The sequence below is a fragment of the Enoplosus armatus genome, chromosome 8, assembly GCF_043641665.1.
Source record: "Enoplosus armatus isolate fEnoArm2 chromosome 8, fEnoArm2.hap1, whole genome shotgun sequence".
Lineage (NCBI taxonomy): Eukaryota > Metazoa > Chordata > Actinopteri > Centrarchiformes > Enoplosidae > Enoplosus > Enoplosus armatus.
This window is the reverse complement of record NC_092187.1, coordinates 23,232,107-23,257,339: the sequence shown is the minus strand read 5'-3', so window position 1 is coordinate 23,257,339 and position 25,233 is coordinate 23,232,107. Positions and strand designations below refer to the sequence as shown.

Sequence of the window (25,233 nt, the reverse complement as noted above, 5' to 3'; positions counted from 1 at the left end):
AATGTTATGCAGCAGGTGGCCTCAGACACAAAGGCAAAATAAAACACAGCAAATTATCGAAATAATGCTAATTAAAAAAAGTTTATTTTATTCCGGCAACCATTTCTTTTAGCTGAGGGATTCACACGACCCACAAAGTGTCAGAGGTCACAACGACACCTGCAACTCTTCATACTTCACTGTAAACTCATGAGACCCACACAACAGTAATATGAATAATGTCATAGTCTTTACGCAGTTGTCTGGCCATCCCAAATAAAACTTTTAACAAATAGCCACATGTTTACATATGTAAAAGCATTTGTTTTACTGGTTTATGCTTCTATGACATGTAGGAGAATAAGAAATTATAAGAGACAATGAAAAACAAACAAAATATTTTCAAAACTACCAGTAGAAATCATTTACAAAATTGAGTCTTTGATTTTTCAGTTGTGTCTTCGTTACAGAGTTTAACATTAAGTATGTAGTATAGTTACATTTACATTATATTAAAACGGCATATCTTTGACCTGTGAGAGAAACACTGACATATTTCATATTCCAAACTATTCATTTTTCTAGTCTAAGCAGAATTATTTCAGCTGACTCGGCACTGAAAAACAGTTTATATTGGCCAAACTGACCTTTATACTGCTGCGACAGGCACACATAACTAACAACATGACATATTGTAGGTTTTATTTGTAAAGCCAAAGGAAATAATCGCTGTTTTGGTCCAGTCACAACAAATTTGAATAAAAGCAGCACCCTCCTGATGTATTGATTCTCTCACAAGTGACCGTCCAGTCATCCGACACAGTTTCTCTAAAACGTGTTGCTTTTCATCATCATAGTTGGATTATTGCACTTCTTCTGGAGGAAGTGAAACAGAAGCAGTTCGAGTGTCTGCTCTAAAATTACAGAAGACAGCTACAAAGTTCTACACGAGTCATTTTAAAATGAGGTCAACAACAACACAGTATTTCAGCAATATATCTGTCATCAACAAATTGAATGAATATTGCTTTTAAGTTGTTTGATATGTTGTTCAGTCTTCAGACACATTTTTTTTTTAAATCCTTTGTACTATGATATAGTCCTGTCATTTTTCTTACAGTCTCTCCAAAGTCAGCTGACTCCATGTTTTGAAAGGTTTCTAACCAATAAGCATCCTCCTGTCGTCACCAGCTCCCGCACGGTAGCATCTTCAGTTCACGCTACGACACCCGCTTCCTGGAGCTGGTTCGGCCCAGGCTGGCAGTGCTGGACCGGCGGGAGAGGACGGGCGTGGCAGTGGGAGGGGACGTCTCGTTGGGACAGCCGTGTTGGAGCAAAATATCAATGCAGCCTTTGCTCCCTGTTTTTCTGGCCATCCTCATGGCCGTCTGGCCTTGGTTATCTTTCGCTTTTACATCGATTCCGTACTGTGGGGAGAGAGAGAGAGAGATGAAAGTTTATTTACAGATTATATTGATGAAAGGCAGAACAGTATGTGCAGTGAAATGCAGCTCTTTGTTATTAAAACAGCATGTGCTGCTGAAAACCATCAGAATAAAGTGCATTTCTTATGAAATCAAACAAGATCAGAGTCGACGAGCATCTTTGTCTGTGAGACCCAAGACTGGAATACTAACTGTGAAAGTATGTGCTGTATAAAGTCCTGCATTCAAAACATTAAATAAATAAAATTATGCAAGTATTATCAGCAAAATGTACTCAAAGCATAAGTAAAAGTACTCATTGTACAGTAAAATGGTCCCTGTCAGTGTTTTACTGGATTAATATTACTGCTACATTAATGTGTATGTTGTATTTTACTGCTGAAGATCTTTAAGGTTGTGTCATTTGAACTACTTTAGACATTGTTGGGTAGTTTAATTACAGCAATGCGTCATATTCTATTCGGATCTCTAAAAAGTCAGAAAAACATCAGTTTTCAGCTTTGTGACAATGCATTTTCCAGATAATCCAAGGGGGGCGTAGTGGCCATGGTCTAAGTTCCTAGTCCTCTGCAAAGTGTTTCAGTTCCGCTGAATTACATCCAACTTTCTTGTGAAAACCCAACAATGTACTCACAAGTCCAAGAGGCAGGGAAACCTTGAACGAGGGTTTATTTGAATATTGACGATGTAATACTCACACAATATCAAATGGTCAAAAACTTTCGATCCATAGTTTTGCAGACTTCTCTGCATCTTAGTAGCACTAAGTGTTTCTTACAGGTGGTGTTTAAATGGTTTATTTGTCTTAAGAAGTAGGATCATTTTCTCAACCCATAAAGGAACACTTAATCCTTCAGTTCATCTGAAAAATATCAAATTCAAAATCACCAAATTTGGGGATACATGGTTTTCACTGGACACGAAGGAAAGTAACTAGTAACTAAAGCTGTCAGACAAATTTAGTGAAGTAAAAAGTAGAAGTAGAAATATGAAGTTAGATAAAATGGAAATACTCAAGTAAAACACAAGTACCTTGAATTTGTGGTTAAGTGCAGAACTTAAATGTAGTTAGTTACATTCCACCTACCTGCCTTTTATTTTCCTTGTCATGTATGAGAAGCTAACAACATACAGAGGGTGGAAGAATCAAATGAGCAGAAAGGAGAAACTCACCCAGACGAGCAGCTGGGTCATGACTACATCCCCCAGCTGACACGCAGCGTGCAGGGCCGTGCGAGGCGATGAAGTCGACCCGGCCGGTTGAGCGTTGATCTGGTCCTTGGTGCTGTGGGCCAGAAGGACCAGCAGTCTGGGCAGATCCCTCTCGGTCACCGCGTTCAGCAGCCACACCGGCATACTGTCCTCTGGAAGCTGCGGCCCCGAGGACGGCTGAAGGGCCGCCACGAACGCCCGCTGTTCATACTTAGCACGAATCCACGACTCCCTTTCCTCACTTGTAAAACAGACACACACAGGAGGACCAGTCATGCATACGAGCACACACAATTTGATAATGAGGAGGAGGCTTGATATCTGAGATTCTGCTCCCAAAATACAAAAAACAATTCAATCATGATTTCAAAGTTTCCCACAAGCACTTAAATGCACCAACAGGAAGTCTTCAGATATAAGGAGGTGTTTATTAATGTATTTGTCATCAACCACAACTCATCCTGTGAAGCATCTATCACTTAGTATTTTATATGAGCATTAAATATTAAGCATATTTTAAAATTAACTAATGTATTCAAGTATTTATTTATTTATAAATACTCGGATAGGCGAAGGCCATGAGATGCTGGTAAAAGAACGGGAGAAATCTAGTAAGAGGACCTTGTTTGTCCAAAGTCATGAAGGAAGCTTGATGCTCAACATGTCTTCATGATTTGTACTTATATTTAAACAGTTAATAAATGTAAGTGTAAGGATTTATTCATGTTCGATCATATAATATTACATGTATATACAAGTGTTTACACATTGATTTCAATACTGTACAGGCCTGAAGTGGAACCAGTTGCGGTCTTAAAACATATTCATCAATCTAAATGAATCCTTTAAATAAATGTGGCGATGGGTTGTACCCACCGTGTTGCCGTAGGTGTGGGTTTGGTTCTGCCCTGGGTGCAGCTCTCCCAGATGCTGTTGGCCATGTGGTTTCCGATGGCAGCCAGGACTTGTGTGAGCTCCCCGGGCCAGTCGTCCAGGTCCAGCGAGCGAACACGAGACAGGTGAGTCCCCAGGTTTCGATGGATCCCCGAGCACTCGATGCAGATCAGTGCACCCAGGTTGAGACTGGCCCAGGTGGGATCTGCAAGGGCAAGAGAAGGGAGAGACCGGTTACAGGAAGTAAGTCATGAACTACCACCGATTATTGAGTAGAAATAAACAGTGTGTAAACTATGACAGCACCGCAGGCTGTGGATGGTGCATGAAAGCAGAATCATCCTCCAGAGGAAGTCTGCGGCTGGAGGGGAAGAGGCCGACATTTAAGAACTCACTTGGTGCTTCACAGTCGACACACAGATTGTTGCCCTTGGCGTTGCGGATGGCCTGCAGCGCTACGGCCTCGCTCTGGCTGCTCCTCCGAGCCTGCACAAATACACACAAACAAACAAAATACACACATACCTAAATCATTTATTTGACCACAACATTACTTATATTACAAGAGCAAGGTAGGTAAAATCCTTCGTGGCCTCTATGTGAATACTTAAATGATGTCACACATACTATATCACAAGTGCCCATTAACTCTGTGTGACACCGCATCATGTGTATTGATTATGGAGACACATTTAAGTTACAAAAGGGATGTAAAAAGCTTCCTCGACGGATATTTCATCATTTACTCATCATCATTTATTCACTTTCAGTATTAAGTATTTTTAAGTGTGTATTAGTATCTATAATATTACATATTCATGACTAAAAAGGCAAAAATCAAAGTTAAAGTTCAGGGGAAAAGTTCGAAGGCCTGGTCACACCAAGTGAAATTCATCCGAGCATCTTCACGAGGTATTTGGTGACGTAGTGAATACTTGCAGGGCTAGTTGGTAAACAACTGAAGCTGGAGAGTTAATTGCTAACATGCTAGCCAGCAGGGATGTGTTAGTGCTAGTCACGAAAACTATCAAGCTGGCTAATTAGCTCAGCTGCTAACAGGACAATAATGGCACACAATTTCTTCACGATAAAAAGATTTGTATCGTCGACTCCTGTCTCATGATTATCTGTGAACCATTCCTCTTTTGCGGGACAGTTTATGCTCCAACAGAGGAGGTTAAATAAAACTGGATGGAGCAACACAGCTAATAAGCTACGATTGCTTCCTCTGTTTTGGACTCTGGCTCTCTGGTCCCTCAAAGACCAGCACTGTGAAGAAATTCTCAGGTCAGAGATCACCAAAGTTGGACTAATCTGGCTCATAAGGACTGTGTGAGTGTGGTTTTCTCAGACATGATTGACAGATTGTGATGGAAACAACCAGACAGCTGTCATCAGATTTTGATTCAAATGTTGCTTAACTAGAAACGTAACAAAAACTGTTCTGACTTTGGCAGCTGATTGACAAAATATATATATATATATGTTTTTATGGCCTTTAAAATGTGTGTACCTTGTTTCTGCCGCTCTCACAGGACTGCAGGCTGGCCAGGATCTGGCTCTCAATAGCCGACACCCACGAGTCCCTGTCCTCCAGGCTCTGGGCCTCAAAGTGCCACGTCTGCCCGGTAAACGACACTATGATAAAGTCTGCATTCTCTTCATCTGCAAGTAAAAGGGAAGCAGAACAAATTCAGCTCAGATTTGCATGTGTACAAAGGCAACTCATTTACCATATATTAATATAAGGGGTGTTATGAATCCACAGTCAGTGAAGGAAGTACAAAAAAAACGAATGCAAAAGAACACGAAACAGCAGTTTGATGGTGAGAAAAGAAAAATCTTGAGGTTATTACAATAAAAACAAGTGGAATGAACAACTCAAGCTGGGGATGTCAGTCACACTGAAGAGGAAAACAGACAAGGAAGATGTTGGATGTAAATCACGGCACGAGCTGATTCGGCTCCATCACCCTCACGTGTTACCTGTCTTATTAATGTTTCTCAAGCTACCAAAGCTCTTTAATTTCCACATTTTGCGTTTTGCTGCAGAGCGAGAGATAAGCACAGGGAAAGGAAAAAGAGAGGAGCAGAGAAAGACAAGTACTTAGTGTTAAGAAAAGTCAGCTAAGAGAAAACACCTTCACTAATCCGTATCCTCACAGAGGAGACAAAGGTAGAAGATAAAGGAAAACTGCGTAGGAATATGTAAATAATGCGATAAGTTCAAGTTGTTTATAATAACAGGTGGTGACTGCCAGAATCAAATGCTTCAAGTCCTTCTTCAAAAAGCTTTGAAAACATACTTTAATGTTTTATTAATGCACCCATTTTGCAGTTATTGTTCTAAAAAACTATATGCCATCAAAAAGTCTATTTATATCACACTATAGCAGTTAGCAACAGTTGTATTTAATGCAAAGAATCGTTCCTGGTAAAAACTGAAACTTAAGTTACCTTCAGCCTGCCCAACGGCTGCATCTCCTTTCTGATTCATGCTCTTCTTCCTCCTGTTCTTCTTCCTGTCGCTCATGGGAGATGATTGGCCAGGGTCTTTTCCAGCGAAAGGACTGGCTGCCCCTTCGAGGGCATCTGGTGCAAAAATAATCAGAGTCATATATATTTATATATATATATATATGTATATATGTATTTGAACTGGTGGCAGGGACTGGAAGGTTTTCATTTCCTGTGGTACGTATGTCGTACACGTACCAACACTTTGTGCTTTGGTGGACAGCGAGGAGGGACAGCGTTGAAGTCCTCTGTCTCCTCCTTGAGGTGACAAACCGCCAGAGCGGTCATCAACCACAGAGAGGGTGGCTGGACACAACTGAGGAACTGACAGCGAGAGAGGAAGTGAAACGTTTATAAACAGTAAAACATGTATTTATATGATGTGCAAGAATGAAATCATCTGTTTGTTATTTTACTTGAGTAAAAATACAAACACTGCACTAAAGAAATACTTCATTACATTAAGTGTAAGTCATTGCATTCAAATATTTAATACTACTAGTAAAAGTACAGAAGTATTAGCAACAAATTGTGCTGTAAGTGTCAAAAGTAAAAGTACTCATTATGCAGAATATCCCCTGTTAGTGTTACAGTATTATATTATTAGATCAGTATTATTTATCCATTAACATGTAAGCGGTACTTTAATGTTGAAGCTGGTCGTGTTGGAGCTTAATTTATAACAATGCATCATATTTCATGAGCTAATCAGTGAAATCTTAATTGGGAAAGTATAACTAGTAAATTAAATAAAGGTTGTGGAGAAAAAACTACAACATTTCCCTCTGAAACGTAATGGTGTAAAAGTATAAAGTAGCATAAAATGGAAATAAGCAAAGAAAGTACTTCAGAATTGTATGCATTTTTAAAGATCTACTTCTTCAGTGGGGACCGATGCCCCAGATAAGTTAGGGAAGTTAGGAAGTATTTAGAGATGGACTAACACCTTTTTGGTTTTGGCCTTTTGTGGGATTTGTTGATAATAAGTTTTTAAAAAAAGTAACCAGCGTGTAGAATAACGCCAGCCTTATCTTTCAAATGAAACTCTCTGCCCTCAGACCCTCAGAAGTACCTGTACTGGTGCTATCAGCGGCTGTCTGCTCCTTACTCAGCCCGTTAACTCCAGGTGCAGAGCCGGGGGGGACAGGTGAGGGGGCCGCGGGAGCCACGGCTCTCGGAGGACGTTTCCCGGGAACTTTCACTGTCACACGCAGCAGGTCGATTTCCTTTCCGTGGATGTTCTGTGTGTAGTCCTGAAACCGACAACATATCACACATATTAGACGTTTGTACATTAGCAAGACGATGTAGCTTTTGAAATAGTGTTAGCTAATCCTAGCACACTTTAGATAGACACTGCTGTGTTACTGACATATCCAAGTACATTTACTCTACTGTAAATACAGTAGTACTGTACTGTACTTAAGTGCACTTCTGAGGTACTTTTACTTAAATTTTATGCTACTTTATACTTCACTACATTTCAGAGGGAAATATAATACTTTTACTACATTTACATTTCACCAGCTGTAACGTTAACATTAAAGTGGTGCTTAGGTGTTTCTGTGTATTTGTATTCAAATAATATGATATACAATATAACTCTCATGCTTCCTGTTCTCGCACATTTGCATTGTACAATGAAAAAGGTTTTTTAATTTAACCTGTAACCTGTAAAATAATGGAGTATGAAATGCTCCTGGTCTTGGAAAGTAACACTGATTACTACTGTATGTTGTAAGCTAGTTAGCCGGACATGCTAATGTTTTCAGTTTATGTAAATTATGTTTATTCCATTCCTTACACTTGTAACTTTAGGGTAAAAAAGATAAACCACAATCCAAACACTTCAACATATGGAGAAGTTCAAAGCTTGACAGACTGCTAAGCTATGATTGGACAATAGTTGTTCAGGGGGAGGAGTTAAGCTAAATGATCCACTGTCACAACAGTTGTTGCTATTAAGTAAGAGTCAGATAGGCTCACTTTAAAACCTGCTTGTTTTAATTTGTCTTTTTCCTTAAAGTTCCTATTCAGTGATGCAGGAAACTCAATGACTATACAAATGTTAAATCACTCACAAAGAAATCAATAGACAATAGGCTGTTTAAGACAAATGTCAGACAAACTGAAGCTGAAACTGTGGTTAAATCTAAAAAGCTGCAGATATTCTCTGCTGAATCTTCACTGTGTTTTACGGCTGTATTGATCCTCTTGTGCTCTCTTACACTGGGGCTGGAGTGGTAAGACATGGTGCCATTGTTGGACAGGGTGACGTATTTCTTCTTCCACTCCTTATTCAGAGAGCTACCACTTCTCTTCCACAGGATGCTCTGTGAAAAACAAGCGGGGTCACTGCACTCGCAAAAACAACAAACGAATCTGCCTAAATTTAGAGTCGACACAACGGAGACAATCTCTTTCAAAGTGTAGCTGCGTTACAGAAAGAGTGGTCCGACAACAGTAGCTGAAAGCACTTGCACAATATTAATAGATCACCCTTGAGAAAGGTTGAAAATTATGAAACAACAGATTCTTTCCTGCTGCTTATGTAAGATGAAATAAATAGACAAGTGTGGTTTTTGTTCCCTCTGTGTTGCTGAAGAGGGAGTTGGTACAGATTATCGTGCTGCAAGCAAACTAAAGCATGCAAATACCCACTTCATTAGAAATTCAGTTTATTTCTTGCACTGTTTGTGATGTTAAGCAAACCTGTTTGATGGGAACGCCGCGCACGCTGCTCGGGTCTCCTTTACTATCACCAGCCTTCTTGTCTGAGTCCCGGTTCTGAAAGAAATCCAACAGCAGAAAATGTGTTTAAAAGAGCAGAAGATTTCAGCAGAGAGGGAGTCAGACATGGAGCTGAATGGAGTGAAATGACAGTGAGAGATGACAGGAAGCTAAAAGGTGTGAGACACCGGCAGCTGGCAACAACTGACCTTGAAGAGGGAGGGCCGTCTGGGGATGCTCTTCAGCGAGCGTGCACTGCCTCCCCCCTCTCCGTGTGCAACCCGCAGCTCTCTGTGACTGACCACAGGGGTGGAGGGGAGGGAGTAGGCGTAGCCACTACTCGGGCCATTACTGGCCTGAGAGGAGGAGCGAGGGGGGGGTGGTGGTGGAGGACAGCGGGGTCAGGAGGTCAGGAGGCGGGGGTGGAGGGCGTGAGGGAAGAGATGGAGAGAGTGAGAATGGGATGAAAGATGAAAAAATGGTGAAACAGAGTGACAAAAAGTGGGCGATGATCGACGGCATGAATTTTTCAGCCGTCGATCGTCGTGAACGTGATACTCGTGGAGCTGAGACGGATGTGGAGGAAGTGATGAACGGTCGTGGAGGTGGCGTTGAAAATTAGATTTCAGTTTGATAGATGATTTTAACTTTATAATGCATGTAACAGATGAATGCTTAACCACCAACACTGCCCAGAGAGAGCTCCACATTCTTATGTTGAATCTGGAAATCCTGCTTCAGTCATGTTTTCAAAAACGTATATGTATTCTTTTCCTAAAGTAATACCTTCATAAAGAAGTAATTTTGTCTCTTTTATTCATCAATATGCAGAAACAAACTGACTATTTTGACAACAGGACAACTAACAAATGCTCCTGAAGCTCTGCGGAGGTGAGCAGAATAATTAAAGATGCTCAGCCAAAGTGAAAAAGTACTTTAATGTTGAAGAAAACACCAGCATAGCAACAGCAGAACACTTTCATCTGCGTCCTATTTTTATCAGGCCTTATGTAATATCTGTCTAGACTGGAGAAAGATTGTGTTTACCCTAAAAGAGGAATAATGGCAGCTAATAAACAGTTTCACACCTGAGTGTTTTTATATTCAGCACTCTAATGTCAATGCGTGTCTTCGACTGAGTGACAGATGGCCGTCGATGAATACATGCTCCTGTCCTTCCATCTGGGCCTCAGAAACATTTCTATGTGTTACTCAGTGCAAAACAGTGCTGTTAGATATCTTTGAAGGAATGCACAAAAGTTGTCTGATTTATAATTTGTTTATTTTGGGATAAAAAAATGACTCTTGGTCAAAATAAATAATTTACTTTTTAACAATGAAAATTTGTTTAGGAGACGCTGAGTGTTTGCTGAGAGGGCTAAATGATATTAACCAAAACTGCGACATTCAGGATGGTAAAATATAAATATAGTACAAAGAATGAATTATGTTGTATATTATTTATGTGCGGTCCAGTCGAGATCTGGTATTTTACCACTCAACGTTAAAGCTGCACAGTTTGTCAGTCTGGAGGAAGAGAAGTGGACGTGTTCGATGTGTTACCTCAATAATAAAGATGTTTTGTTTTGTTTTGTTTTGTTTTTTCTTTTAGTGGAAATAATGCAACTGAAATAACTGTTTAGTGGGACTGATCACATACAAACATTAAAGTTAGCCAGTTACTTGAAGAAAGTTGAGTAGAAAAGTTTAGCAGCATAAACTTTATACCGTTTATTTTCTTTCTTATTTTATAGTACTTATAGTATATGATAGCAGTGGTGGAAGTATTGTAGGTATTGTGTTTTACCACTGTGTGGAAAAACTCAGGTTACAGGTAAAAGTCCTGCATTCAAAATCTTACAAGTACAAAAGTATTGGCAGCAAAATGTACTTAAACATGAAGAATTGCCAATTTCAGAATCAAATATATTATATTACTGTATTATAATTACTGATGCATTCACTTTAATGTTGCAGCTGGTAAAGATGGAGCTAATTACTTCATATACTGATAATGATATATGATAATATGTAATAATTGATTAGTTATGTTTTGTATAAATAATCCAAATGTAAGTAACCAGTAACTTATGTTGTCAAATTAATGTAGTGGAGTAGAAATATAAGTAGTAAAGTATATGTACCTCACAATAGTACTACTTAAGTACAGCACTTGAGTAAATGTACTTAGTTACATTCCACCACTGTATAATATAAATTATATAACATTAAAACAGATTTTATTCTTTTGGTTTTGGGTGTCTGTTGGAAGATGTCTTGTTATTGTTTGATATGTAACAGTGTAAATGTTTATGAATGAAATGAAATAAAACTACAGCTGTTAGGAAGTGGTACCTGTCCGGGGAACGATGCTGAACCAGGTGTGGAGCCTCCGGAGTGACTGGGAGAGTTGGGAAGAGACTTGCAGGCCTGCAGCGCCGCCTGCTTCTTCTGAGCTACAATCTTCTGGGCAGCTGGAAAACAACAGTTTCACTCAACTGACTATCAGCAGTATGTTTGTTTATCAGTAACATCAGTGAGTAAACAACAGCTTTCCCCTCGTGGTGAATCAGGCCGCTCATCCTGATAAAACACGGATGAACTTTCAGTCGACTCACCCTCTGAAAACACTCGATCAACGTTGAACCCGTAGGTGGCGCAGGTCTCGTAAAACAGCGAGTGACGCACATCAATGCACAGCTGTCTGGCTCTCTGATCCTCGATCACACGGGGGTTGGTGCTGCTGATCTTATCTGAAAAATAAAACAGTGAAAAGTGTAAATTATGACAATAACACAAAACAACACAAATAACATTTGTAAATCATTACCTGCCACCTGCCAATCATGTGAATGTGTATCATAATACCTGCATCCAAGATACAAACTAAACAGGGACGAGCTCATCAAAGCATTGCTCCATAGTGCTGCTGCTGATCAATAACTCCACTTTAACGTACGCAGTAAAACATTAATCAGGAATTTCAATCAACTCAATATTTTATCACTGAGTTAACGTAAATATATTTCTTTGTTAATTTCACTTCAAATTTTCAGACTACCATCGAACTTTTAAACATGAGTTCCTTTAAGTCTTTTGACTTGAAATAGTGAGTTGAATGAATGAACTTAACTAAACTAAAGTTTTTAAAGAAAGACGAGATTTAAAACTCTCAGATGAGACCAGGTGGAAACTTGCTGTGCGTCTTTAATACATGTTAAAGTTTCGTCACGGTCGTTTCTCCTCATAATAATGAAGACAACGCTGACCATGACGAAGCTTAGCTGGTTACTGGGAGGAACCTTGCACGCCGTTTTGTTTTTGAGATATTTTTTCAGGCCTTTTACGTCTTTATTGGATAGTGACAGCTTGAAGAGACGCAGGAAATGTGTGAGGGAGAGGGGATGACATCCAGCTAAGGGCCTGGGCTGCAGTATAAGGACCCCTGCATGTCGCCTGTATACTGACTCTGGTTCAAAGTGGCGCCACAGCTGTGAGTTCTTCATGTGAAAAGATGAGCTGATTCTTCAGACTGTGAAAACTAGAAATCAAATCTAACGTGCGACAACTCAGTTGTTACTACATGGCCGTGGTTCACGTGCTGACCTTGGGTGCCGACCACTATGACTGGGATGTCTGTGCGGTGTGCACTCAGCTGGCTGTAGAGCTGGTAGAGCTCCTGGAAGCTGGCCTCGTTCTCCAGACTGAAGACCAGGATCACTGCGTCAACCCAGCTGCTGAACTGAAGGGGGAGGAGGAGGGGGGGATGATGGATGATGAAGTCTGCAGGTATTTCAGTTTTGCATACTAACTGCTGTCTCTCTCTCTCACACACACACACACACACACAAAGAGGCACCTGTGCATCTGGTGGTCCAGCTTCCTCCCGGATCAGTAATAAATGACTCTGTCCGTCCACCAGCACTTCCTTTTTATACCTGCCACCTGACAAGGACAATGACAATGACAGACACGTTATTCAGCAGCTGGTGGCAGCGTGACAGACACGAGCGTCGTGAAATATGCTCAGACATTTCTGTCAACAAAATCCTTAAATATGAGACTCAGCAAGCAAGAGGCCAAAAATATGAATTGTTATTCGTAAACCAATTTGCCGAGCAGTTAAAGGACACACTATGAAGAGGATGCACTTTATGTTTCTTACCGTCAGGCTTCTCAAGTGCAACATAACTGCCTGTGATGTATTTGTTCACCAGCGCTGACTTTCCACTTTTTAGACTTCCCAGAATGCCCTGAGAGAAGAGGGAAGGAAATACAACACCGTGAAGTTCATTCAGGGTGAGCGCGCACGCACGGTCACAGTATTATGTATCAAATATGAACTCTCAGACTGAATTAAAACACATTCATCAAAAACTTTTAGTTCCTCCATCGAATGTTTTTGTCAGCAGAATTTCTGCCTTTAGATTGCTTCATCCATATATGGATGAAGTGGTACATGTAGTCGGCGGAGGAGGAAGTACTCAGATCCCTACTTTAGCAGAAGTAGCAATATAACACGATAAACATACAGTCCTGCATTTTAACAGCTCTGCCATAACGTTTGTTTTTCTTAAATATGTAAATTAATAAAGTATATGTTTATTATTGATGTCATAATGAAAGGTGGTTTTATATTGTGAGGGTTTCTTTCCTCTATGAGAGTGTCAACAAAAACTGAACATCATAAAAGTACATTTCATGGTCGAATGCATTGCATCAAACTGTGCAGGTGCACCTAATGAAGTGGCCACAGAGTGTATATAATATATTATTAAAGTACGTTATTTTAATGGTGTATTTGGTCAATATGGAGCAAAGTGTAACGACTTTATACTCTACTGGTGAGTTGAATCTATAACAATTAATCATATTTAACAAGTTGATCGTTTATATGCTTTGTATGAAAAATTAATCAGTAAAATTACTTTAGCTGCTCCAATATTTCGCTCTGAAATGTAGCACAGTATACATATAAAATGGCAGAATATGGTCATACTCAAGTAACTCAAAATGATTACTTGAGTAAAGGTACTTTCTACCTCTGCAAATAGTCTTAATTTCAAACCCTAAGTGTATATTTTGAGCATCAAGAAATATTTTAACCTAAAATTCAAACCTAAAATTGGTGTAACCTTAATTAATAATAAAATTAGAGAACTCTTAAAGCAACATCTCTAACAAAAATGACACAATTATGAATAAATGGAATCAATCCTTCTGTTTCTGATACAGGTGTACAGGTGTGTACAGGTGTGTACTGGCTTTCCTCACCAGTCTCAGCTCTGGGATGGATCTGCTCAGGCTCCACTCCTGGCTGTTGGCAATATTTACTAGAGAGACAGAGACAGAGACAGACAGCCAGCGAGGCAGAGACACGGAGAGAGATTCATCATTTTCATCATGTACAGTAAAAAGGGCAGCCATCATAACGGCCTGTGGGAGAGCAATAAATCACACAGCTGCTGCGTGACTGCTCGCCATGAGCACACGCGTGGCCGAGCAGGTCGACTTAATGAAAATAACCTTTAAGTCACAACGGGGATCCAACAAGGTGCGGCCACACCACTCGTTATCCACTTTGCTCCCCTCGTGCCGTAAATGACGGGCAGCTGTGTGCTGAGTTACTGAGGCCTTTACTGGACGGTGCGGCTCAGCTGTCATTCAAGATTCAAATAACCCATCTGTGGATTTGAACAGCGTCTCCCCTCTGAACTAAAACGAGAGCTGCAGCTAATAATTATTCTTAATATCGACTAATATGATGACTGATTAACCTTTTGACTATGAAATGTCAGAAAAACAGGGGGGGAAAAACACATCACAATTTCCTAGAGATCAAGATGACGTCTAATCAACTAATAATTTCAGCTCTAAAATGAACTCAGACAAGTTTTGATGTGCTGGGAGAAAAATTGTTCACACATGCACACAAAGTACAGGAGTCTGTGGAGGGGCTGGGTTGCACACAGCTGTGCCGACATCCCTGCTGGCCTAAAGAGGTGGCATGCCCCCAATGTGATGTGACGCTCACACCCAGACACCCAGCTGCAGCTTCAGAGGGACGAGAATAGAGAGAAACAGAGGAGCCCCAGGAGAAACTAAAACTGATCCAGAGACAGAAGAAAATACACACTCAGTGGTCAGTTTATTAGGTACACCTAGCTAAAAATGATGCCGTCTAATACCACAGAGTGAATCCTCCCTCATGTTGTTTTGAGGAGGTGTTGATTCAACTTTTTGGAGGATGTAGTTTGTGGTGCTGCTGACCTGTATGGCATTATACAGAGAGGTGTTTATTTAGCCTACCCTCGCTGATATACTGTAATCTCCTCTGTAGTGTCTGCGTAACTGTTGATGTTTTGATGTTTGTGTTTTTATCTTGTATTGTGATGTGATTCTGCCTTGCTTTGTGCTGAAGAACAGGAACCTGCTGTAAAACCGTTTTTTTAAATGATTCGGGACAATAAGTGTAGCACATTCTAACATCTGTAATGTTGCTTTTAATCTTTTCCTGTATAAAGATCATAATAAATAATAATAATAGAAACGCAGCCTCCAAAATTATCATACAGTTGAATCAACACCTCTCTAATATCTTATAGCCTTCATGAAGGGAGGACTTATTGCAGCACTGTTGTATTAGGCTGTATTAGTATTAATTACTGTAGGTGTATCTAATAAGTGGAAAATTAGTGCACATCAACAAGAGTCACACTAGCAGCTTTGTGAGGCTGTACTTAGACACAGTGGTGCTGCTTTGAGCTAAATGCAAACATCAGCATGTTAACATGCTCACAATGACAATGTTAATATGCTTATTTACAGCAGGTATAATGTTTACCATGTTCACCATCTTAGTTTAGTATTAGTTTAATATTTACTAATTAGCGGCTGAGTCTGATGGGAATGTCCTTAAAAACTGATTCAGAGGCAGAATAAACATATCAGGAATCAACTGGAGGAAGACAACAGAGGAGACCAGGAGGTCTTGGCACGCTAGTCTGACAGATATAGTGCTCCACTATCCCGGGTGTCAATGTGCGATGTGTCCTTCAAAGACAGATGATGATTAAACTCGAGCCTGGTTCTAAATCTATGGAGCGTGTAGGCCAACACCGCACAGATGCAGCCGGTGATGATGTGCTTCAGATGAGGAAAAAAAAGGGGGCTTACACAGGAGCTGCAGGCAGCTCCCCGGGAAAAAAAAAAAAGGACAACTCCTACCACACGAACAGAGACACACACAGACTCAGAGACTTTGTCTATCTCTGTCTGTCTTTCTGACTCAAAGCTCTCTTTATGGCCTGCTTGCTGTTGCCAAAAGTGATCAGACAGTGTGATCCTTCTGCTGCCTCGACACACAGATTTCGACAGAAAGCCAATTATCCACACTCCCTGCTCCAAACCAATCATGTGTGATCCACGACAACCCCCATATGTAGCCTGTAGCTCACACCCAAAACTGCCAATTTTCTAACTTAATTCTGTTTTTGGAATTTTATCAGAATCCTATCAGCCTGTGTCGCTGCACGGTCACACACACACACACACACACACGCACACACACACACACACACACACACACACTCGCCTCCTCCTCCACCTCCTCCACCCCTCTGTTTCATCAGACTCTGCCTCTGTAGCAGCAGCAGCAGAAGCAGCAGTCCTGCCGGTTGCCATGGCAACACTTCCTCCTGCCCTGAGTATGTGCATGTGTGTGTATGTGCAAGTGTGTGTGTGTGTGTGTGTGTGCAGTCGGCAGGGCTAGTCTCACTACTTGAGAGTGAATCCACAGTGTGCATGTGCAACAGTGTGAATACACAATGAGTGAATGAATACATAAAACACACACACTCTTTCTTTGAGCTGACATGTTTGTGAAAGAGATGCACTGTTGTACGCTGCAGCCGTCGACACACAGCGTGGAGAAAAAAAAAGCAAGTGATGGCAAACTCACGACCAACGAAGTGCCACGAGAACGCTTTCGACATGATGGAATTTAAAGCCTGACAGAGACAAAGACAAAGAGAAAAAAACCAGCTCCATGTAGTGGCAGAACATGTGGTGGGTGGAATATCAAAGACAGGATTAAATGTGTTCTTGATTGGCTGTGGATCCACACTTCTCTTTTTTGACATGAGTGAACAAATACGGCCTCACGTCTTTCCCTCTTTCCGATCCATCTGTGATCATGCCACCAGCTCCTCACCCCCTTTTGGCTTCATTATGAGATTTAAACCCATACTGGGAACGCTGCTTACGTGTGTGTGTGTGTGTGTGGGTGCAGAGATTACCCCTCCAGCGGTGTGAAATCTGCCCGCGCTCTGAGGGGAATTAGATTAAGACTGTCCAAGACGATTCTATTGTCAGTTCTCAGATCAAAGAACTTCATCTGTCATCAATTTGTAGTCACACATGGCTTCGGGAAAATGTCTCTCGGCACGTGGCGGCACGTGACAGCATTATAGCCTGTAAATGTACTCTTAGCGGGGTTCTTTGAAAAGATCAACCCCACCCAACCACACCCTCGCTCGATTTAAATGCCTACGCACAGACGAAGGGGCTCTGATAGCTGAAGACAGGAGTGTCTCTGATAATGCTTTGTTGTCATGGATGTAGTCAATATGAGGGGTGGATTTAGAGATGAAGAGGTGACAGTGATTTTGTGTGTGTGTGTGTGTGTGTGTGTGTGTGTGTGTGTGTGTGTGTGTGTGACCTCATACCTTCCTCCTCACTGGAGTCTCTCTGTATATAGACAGGAGGTGCTGTGGAGGATGACCCCGCTGCCCCCGAACTGCTCTTTGTGAAAATGCCACTGATGAACTTCAGCATCTTCCTGTCTTTAGCGGAGCCTCGTTGGCCCTGCTGCGCCTGCTGGGCCTCCCTGGCCAGCCCCAGGTCTTCAGAGAGGCTGTTCAGGTCACTGTTGTCCAGCGTGCGGCTTTTACCTTTGCGTCCCGGTTTGGAGGCCTGGGTAGCAGGCGCAGGTAGCGAGGCCGAACCTGTCTTTAGTCTCTCCTTCCTGGGGATGTCTCTCATCACTGCAGCCATGCCACCTCCAATCTCCAGAGGTATTCCAGCTTGAGCTTCATCCCGCAGGTCCCTCCATCCTTCAGGCCTGCTCGCCTCGGCCCATGAGGCCCTGCAGGGGCCTGGTGAGCGCGTAGGCATGCGGCAGTCTTTCCGATCCAGGCTCTGCGCTGAAGTAGGGCTGCGCTCTCTACCGTCCCTGGACTCACGGCCGCGGGTGGCCACGCTGCTGTGAGACTTCAGCAGACTCACAGGCCGCTGTCCCACCGGGCGGATAGGGAGGCTGGTCCTGGTTGGGGTGCGGCTGGGCTCGACCACCTCTGATGGTGGTGTTGTGGTCAGTGATGGGGACCCGCACTGCCTTGCCTCTGGGGTGGAAAGTGTCTTCTCGACCGGAGTCAAGTCAATCTCTGCAGACTTTGTCTTCGGAGTCGTCACTCTCTCGGCAGGTAAGAGGATTGAGAGGTTACACGGTGGCTTTTCACTCTCTTTACTCGGGACATCAACAGTGGGGGGCAGTTTGTCTTTCAAAGGGCTGAGGGGTTTTCTCTCTTCATCTTTGAGTCCATCAGTTAACTTGCTCCCTTTCACAATAGCAGCATCCTCAGCCCTCTGCGGTTGTCTTAAAACCCCTCCAGCTCCATTCTCAGCCAGTGCAGGAGCTTCGCCTTCAGCCTCCACTCTCGCCCTGGCCTCATCTCCTGCCCTTCCTCCTGGCCCGGCCTCCACCTCCTTCCCCTGGGTGCTGTTCTTGGCCTCCCCTCCATTCTCCTCCACAGCCTCTACCTTGACCAGGGTGAGGGAGATGAGGTAGGTGGTGCGTTGCTGCAGGGCGCCGCCTCCGCTCATGTGGTCAGGCTTCAGTAGACACACAGTAGATGAATGAAACCAGACAGAGCGACATGAACAACTGACAGTTTGCCAGCGTGTTGGGACGTGAAAGAATCTGACAGCACGACTGTGACAAAAAACTCACATGGAGGGAGATTAAGTTTCTCCTTGGAAGACACAACAGCAGAGCAGGGCTGTTGGTTTCATCCATCCCCCAAATCCCTATTTCTTTGTTTTCGGATTTTAATTTCAGTCACGGATTTCTTCTCTGACCGCAATTTTCATTTCTCTGGGATACAGAAAAGAAATCCGCTCTTCCTGACAACCTTCAGCACACTGTCAGCGCAGTCCAATCAGCTCTTTTGTTCCTAGAAAACACCCAATTAAAATCTATCCACTGCATATGTATGCTGCTACTGAGGCAAATAAATCTTCATTATGGTGTCTGATGCCTCATTCCTGATGGTAATTATTTACTTGACCTTATTTTTGTGTGCAGCACCCCCATCTTATATGTTGCTCACTCCATCCTCTTCACTCAGAGCAAAAATCTTGATTCAATTCAGAATAACAACTGCCCCGCATCATACGTCATCAAGAATGTGATGAACAGCAGCTGTAACGTGAAAAGGTAAAAAGTCTTTAAAAATTCACAAGTGTCACCCTAAAGCAGCATGGCACAGTACACCCAGAGCTGTACGCAGTCCAGTCCAGATCATGGGCTCTCTTTGCGAGTCACACATGTGTGTTGACAGCAGCATCCATTCAGAGAGCGCGGCGGCAGGAAGGCGGGCAGCCTCACGGAGACGCACAGGAAGGACACTGATGAGGGCTGAAGGGGATCAGGAGGAGAAGCCAACAGAAGCCCGGGCTGATATCCGGAGATGCACGACCGAGTCAGGGCGCGTCCGGCCATCACGCCCCTCTCGCTGTCTCCCGGGCAGCCTGTGTCCTCTGGGCGCATCAGGCGTTGAGCATGACAACACAGAGGAGGCGCTGAGGCGAGTCACTGCTCAAACAGCTCCCCGACTGAAGCCTCTGAAGCCTTCCGATAGAGACGCCGTCGCACAGGTTCAACGAGTCCACATCACACACACACACACATACACACACCCTCACACATGCACAGCTCTTCTCTCTCACACTCTGCGTTTCTCTCTCCTGCTCTCACAAACACACTGATAGGAATCTCCAGTGTCCCTCCCTCTACATGCCCCTCCTTGTTCCAATAGGCAATCCATACAATGCAGAAGGATCCTGCTTCTCGTCTTTCCCTTTCCCTCCTTTATTTTTTCTCTCTCTCTCTCTCTCTGCTGCTCCTCTCAGACTGTGCAGGGTCCCTGCTCTTTATTGCTCATCCCTCCCATCCCCATCCCCATCCCCTCCCCTCCATCTTTCTCCCTGTGAGCCGGAGAGGAGGAGGAGGAAGGGGGGCGGGGGGGCAACGGGTATCGGCTGGTGGTAAAGCAGCAGTGCACACACAAGCTGGACCTGCTAAATGAGGGGAGACCGCAGGAGAAACGATCAGCGGGAGGGAGAGGAAAGAAGAAGGGAGAGGCAAGCAGCAATAAACCAGAAAATGGATGCATGTTTGTGGAGGAAAAAAGACACTCGGGCAGGGTGTCTGCTCCCTGCCTCATTTATACAGCTGCCAGAATAGTTTCATCAGGATCATCCATCTGTCTTCAGCTGTCTATTAGTGTTTGTGTGCACAAGTGTGTGTGTGTGTGTGTGTGTGTGTGTGTGTGTGTGTGGCTCTGCCTGGCTCCTCCTCAGTAGGAGGTTTGGCTTGTTTGTTGCTAAGGTGTTACAATCTTCCTGGCTCTGGTGGCACAATCATCTCCTCCATGTCCTTCCTCCTCCTCCTCCTCCTCCTCCTCCTTCTTCTCCTTTGGTACATTCTGTATCGCAATAGCTCCCAGGATCTCTGTATCAAAATGGTGTTCTGTCTGTGTGAGATTGTGTGTGTGTGTGTGTGTGTGGTACATGTGAGTGAAAGAGATTTCCTGTGACAGTATTGATCTGTAGTCTATTGCCTACTAAGGCATGTGTTCATTAGCAGAAGCGGGTAAGCTCTGGGCTCACAGCATGAACCAAGCAATAGTGTGAGAGGATGAGAGCATATTGGACATCAATAGCTGGACCACAGAATGAAAAAATATTAAACACATATACTGTTAAATCTGTGCAAATTAAACAAACCCATTCAAACGCAGCACGGCAATTCTTCCATATGTTGAAGCAAGTACGTAAAAATGTTTTTCTTTATGTGCTTGATTAAGATAGCGTAACTCATCTGTAATTACAACCTGTTTGTGCCAGGAAGTGTGTAAAATACAGTATGCTGCTAATCCAATACTAACAATTATTTTCATTAGCGATGAATCTGCGGATTATCTTCTTAATCGATTAATCGTTTGATTTACAAAACATCACGATTTCCTAGAGCCCAGAGTTGATGTCATCAAATGTCCAACCAACAGTCAAAAAGATATTCAGTTTAATATAATGTAAGACAAAGAAAAGCAGCAAATTCTCACATTCGAGAAGCTGGAACCATAAAATGTCGTTCAGCTAATGAAATTAATCATCTTGTCGGTTGATAATAATAGAAGAAAAAGTAGAGGAACTGCGTGCGACAACAAAATCACTGCAGCCAACATAATTACACATCCATCCCTTGAATTATTACGGGGTGTAATTTCATGTTAATTACTTTCTGATAAAAGAATATATCCTTGATGTGAAATCAGAGGATGCCTTTCCCCACAGTGCACCACTCTCAGCCTCCCACCATCATCCCATAATACACGATCTGACTGTCCACCTGCTCAGCCCGCTCCCCCTCCCTTCCACAGTCAGTGAGAGGGCAATAACTACTCTCACTGAATACAAAAGACCTCTGACAACCGCCTTTGGCTCAAGGGGAAAACGCATGACCTGAGAGGAAACGTCGACCGCAGCCTCCAACACAGAAGAAGAGTCATGAATTAAAAAAAAAAAAAAAAGCCCCAGATACGAGCTGAGCTGCCTTTTTTTTTTTTTTTTTTTTTAAATCCAAACACACTTTCAGGGTAGTGACGTGTGTTATGCGTGTGTAAAAATCCATTTTTAACAAGTGTGAGGGTATGACATGCCTGTGTGAGTTACAGTGCACGTCAGGCTGCTGCAGCTTGCACGGTGAATCTAATTATTGTGAAATAGACACCCGCATATAACGCAGAAAATCAGGTTGTCTTCAGGCAGACACTTTTTAGAAAGCACACTCTCTGTGTGAAGAGACTCACATGCATGCATACAGACAAAGCTCCCCCCAACACACACACATTGACACCCATGGGCGGGTGCTGTCAGATGGACAGTGGCCAAGGGCAGTGGTCATGCTGGGTGATTTTTCATTTCTCCTTCACTGCGAGCTGTCCTCTCTGTCTTTTCCCCACCCAATCTCTCACTCTGTTGCCATGCTGCAGTGAACACTATACCAGTAATATACACATTTAAATGTCTTCATTTAGCTCCACCTCACCCATTTTCTCCCTCTCCATCTCTTTCTTTTTTTTTCTTCTTTTCCTCCCCGCCTTTTCCTTGGCACACAGCATCAGTCAACTACATCCCACTCGCTTATTCAGTCCAAAAGAGTCCAAAAGAGAGGTGGCTCTCTTTCCAGCACCAGTGAACTCTACACTTCACAGATCCAGGGCCCCTCCGAGGATACACTGGCTTTGATCCTCACTACAGCAGCCTAATTATACGAAAATAAATCAGCTGAATGTTTTTACACATAGGGGATGCCTCTCAGAGCGTTTCAAGACCTGCCAGATCCTAAAAAGACCTCAAAGCTCACCAAAATCCATCAGGGAGCTGATTCACAGACCAACAGTCGAGTGGGTGCAACAGGCTAATGAATAAACGGATTAAATCAAAAGGTAAGATGGTTATTTCGTAAGGTCATTCCACCCAGTCTGACCTCACCAGTTGTGGAAAGTACATTTTCTCAAGTACTGTACTTAATTACAATTGTGAGGTATGTGTACTTCCAATTCATGTTGCGTTATACTTTTTAGATACTTCTACTACATTTCAGAGCGAAATCTTGTACTTTTTACTTCCCTACATTTATTCAACTGCTATTGATTTTCCTGTTCATACAAAACATATGATCAACTTATTATTATTTAGATTATATATTATATATATATTATAGATTAAAGACCTCACATACCCACACAAGTGTTTATTGTCTGATCAGACCTGCTCAGGTTTGATTTGTCTATGCTGCGATTTAAGCAGCAGTGGTTGAAGTACTGAGATCTTATACTTTAGTAAACGTAGCAATACCACTATACTATAAATATTCCACTACAGGTAAAAGTCATGCATTCATATATTTACTTGAGTAGAAGTACAAAAGTATTAGCAGCAAAATATACTTAAAGTATCAAAAGTAAAAGTACTCCCTCAGGACAGAATGGCCCCTATCAGAGTGTTGCATTATATCTATTGTAGGAGTATTGTTACTGATTATTGAATAAACAGCATTTTAATGTTGTAGCTGTGTAAGTAACTAGTTACTACAGCTGTCAGATGAATGTAGTGGAGTAAAAAGTACAATATATCCCCCACAAATGTTGTGCATCAAATGGAAATAGTCAAGTAAAGTACAAGCACCTCACAATTACCTGAGTACATGTTACATCCTAACGTGAGGTCATCATCACAAATCAATAAGAATGATAAAGTAGTAAGTTGACCCGCACCAAAACAAACAAAACGTTTTATCTTGCCGCACTCGTGTGCCCAACAGTGGAGAAAGAAGTACTCAGCAGATAAAGGATACTAGTAAAGGATCAATAAAACAAAAAGTACCAATAAAACAAAGTAAAAATACTCTGTTACAAGTAAAAATCTGTTCAAAATTCAAAAGTAAAACTACATAAGCATTATCAGCACTTTTGCTCAAGTAGAATTTTGAATGACTTTCACTTGCAACAGAGTTTTTTTACATTGTGGTATCGGTACTTTTACTTAAGTAAAGGATCTGAATACTTCTTCAAACACTGGGCGTCACCTATGCTGCTTCTACAGAAAAAAAGTTGCAGGTGAGAACGAAAAACAACAGTTTGACAGTAACGCATTGTGTCACATTAACAAGAAACGGTGGGAAGTCGAGATATGAGGAAATGATGTAAAACTGATCAGCTCTACACGTTAAGGCCCTGTTTGTCTGAAAGGAAGTGGCTTTGAGGGCAGTTGCAGATTGGCAGACAGGAAGTAGGCCGCACAGCAGGTTTCATCCTGCTGCCATGGCGATGGCTGCTGAGCGATGTTGCCATTGGTTGCCCGTGTCCAGAGGCTGACTGATAAATAAATGCCACTACATAGCAGTCGCTGGGAGGTGAATTTTTGCCCTCAAAGAGAAATGAGAATAAAAATGAACATCGACAGAGGAACTCTTCCCCCTAAAAGACACACCGACTGACACAGGAAGTGCAGAGGAAGATATCAATCACCTACGCTATCATGTTTCTCCACACCCTGCGACTAGTGCTGATGAAAAGAATGACTAAACTCACTCTGAACCAAAACTGTACTTATGGTTTGCAGAAGATTTTTCCTGTTTATCATATCAAGAAATGTGTTAAAGTGAGCATCCTGAACGTCAGAGCATGCACCAGATTCTGATAACCTGTCGATAAGAACTTCACCAATTTAGCATACAGGTAATATGTTGCTTTCTTCTCTAAATGCAACAAATAAAAGTCAGTCACAAAGAGCGACAGAGCTGAAGAAGGATGAGCTTACCTTGAATACTGTGGAGGTAAACTTTAAGGCCTGAGCGCAGCTGTTGATCCACGACCCTTTCAAACTGCTTGGAGAGTCTGGTGATTGCACTCTGGAGAGATTCATGCCTCTTGATCTCTGCTTTTATTGCGATGGAGTTTACTGATTTACTGTTGCTGTTCATCCTGACACATGGATCTGTTGTAAACTGAAGCAAAGTGCTCGCTTCAGCCCATTTGAATTCCTGGCTGTTTGTTCCACAAGATGAACACGGACTTAAGACACAGAGGCAGCAGAAGAAGAAGCGGCGGTGGCTGTTCAGGGTGTCTCTCGCTCTCTCTCTCTCTCTTTCTAGACCACAAAAGTCGACTCAGACAATGTGTGTCTCAGTTTCCTCTGCAGGTTCGAACTGAACTGAATTCACTTCCTCATTTTAAACCATATTCTTCACTAGACGGCAGCTCTGACTGCTGCGGTGGTGCCTGAGGCTGCCATTTACCTTACATAACATGCTTCACTGCTTCTAGTAAAGAAACAATTATATAAAAACATAATAGGCTTAATCTATAACACTGTAACCACAGTGTTTTGGTCAAATGTTGGCTCTTGATATGAAGACACACTCTGTTTTTTAGCTGTGAAATATCCACTGCTGTCAGACATGTTGGCTGTACAGAGAGGATTATTTTTTTGCTCAACTGTCTCAACAAATGTATGGTGAACATTCCTCTGGAAGCTCTTCATGTCAAGTTTTGACCTATCATTGGGCCCTGAAGAGGGCCGTCATGAATCTGCTGAGCCCTCTGACAGG

At 42.4% G+C, this 25,233-nt stretch overlaps 1 protein-coding gene across 1 annotated transcript; it reads right to left on the bottom strand.

The window, feature by feature from the left end:
- Nucleotides 1-927: 927 nt before the first annotated feature.
- On the bottom strand, nucleotides 928-24,606 carry agap2 (ArfGAP with GTPase domain, ankyrin repeat and PH domain 2). The gene is made up of 18 exons (XM_070910022.1): nucleotides 24,444-24,606; nucleotides 14,052-14,110; nucleotides 12,943-13,030; nucleotides 12,637-12,722; nucleotides 12,384-12,519; nucleotides 11,396-11,530; nucleotides 11,133-11,251; nucleotides 8,987-9,133; nucleotides 8,760-8,834; nucleotides 8,276-8,380; nucleotides 7,120-7,300; nucleotides 6,246-6,353; nucleotides 5,988-6,122; nucleotides 5,044-5,195; nucleotides 3,926-4,016; nucleotides 3,513-3,735; nucleotides 2,598-2,877; nucleotides 928-1,406 (listed from the first exon to the last, which is right to left on the bottom strand). Exons 1-18 carry the CDS (start codon nucleotides 24,604-24,606, stop codon nucleotides 1,200-1,202), a joined length of 2,490 nt encoding a protein of 829 aa, XP_070766123.1. The 3' UTR covers nucleotides 928-1,199.
- Between the last annotated feature and the right edge of the window lie 627 nt (nucleotides 24,607-25,233).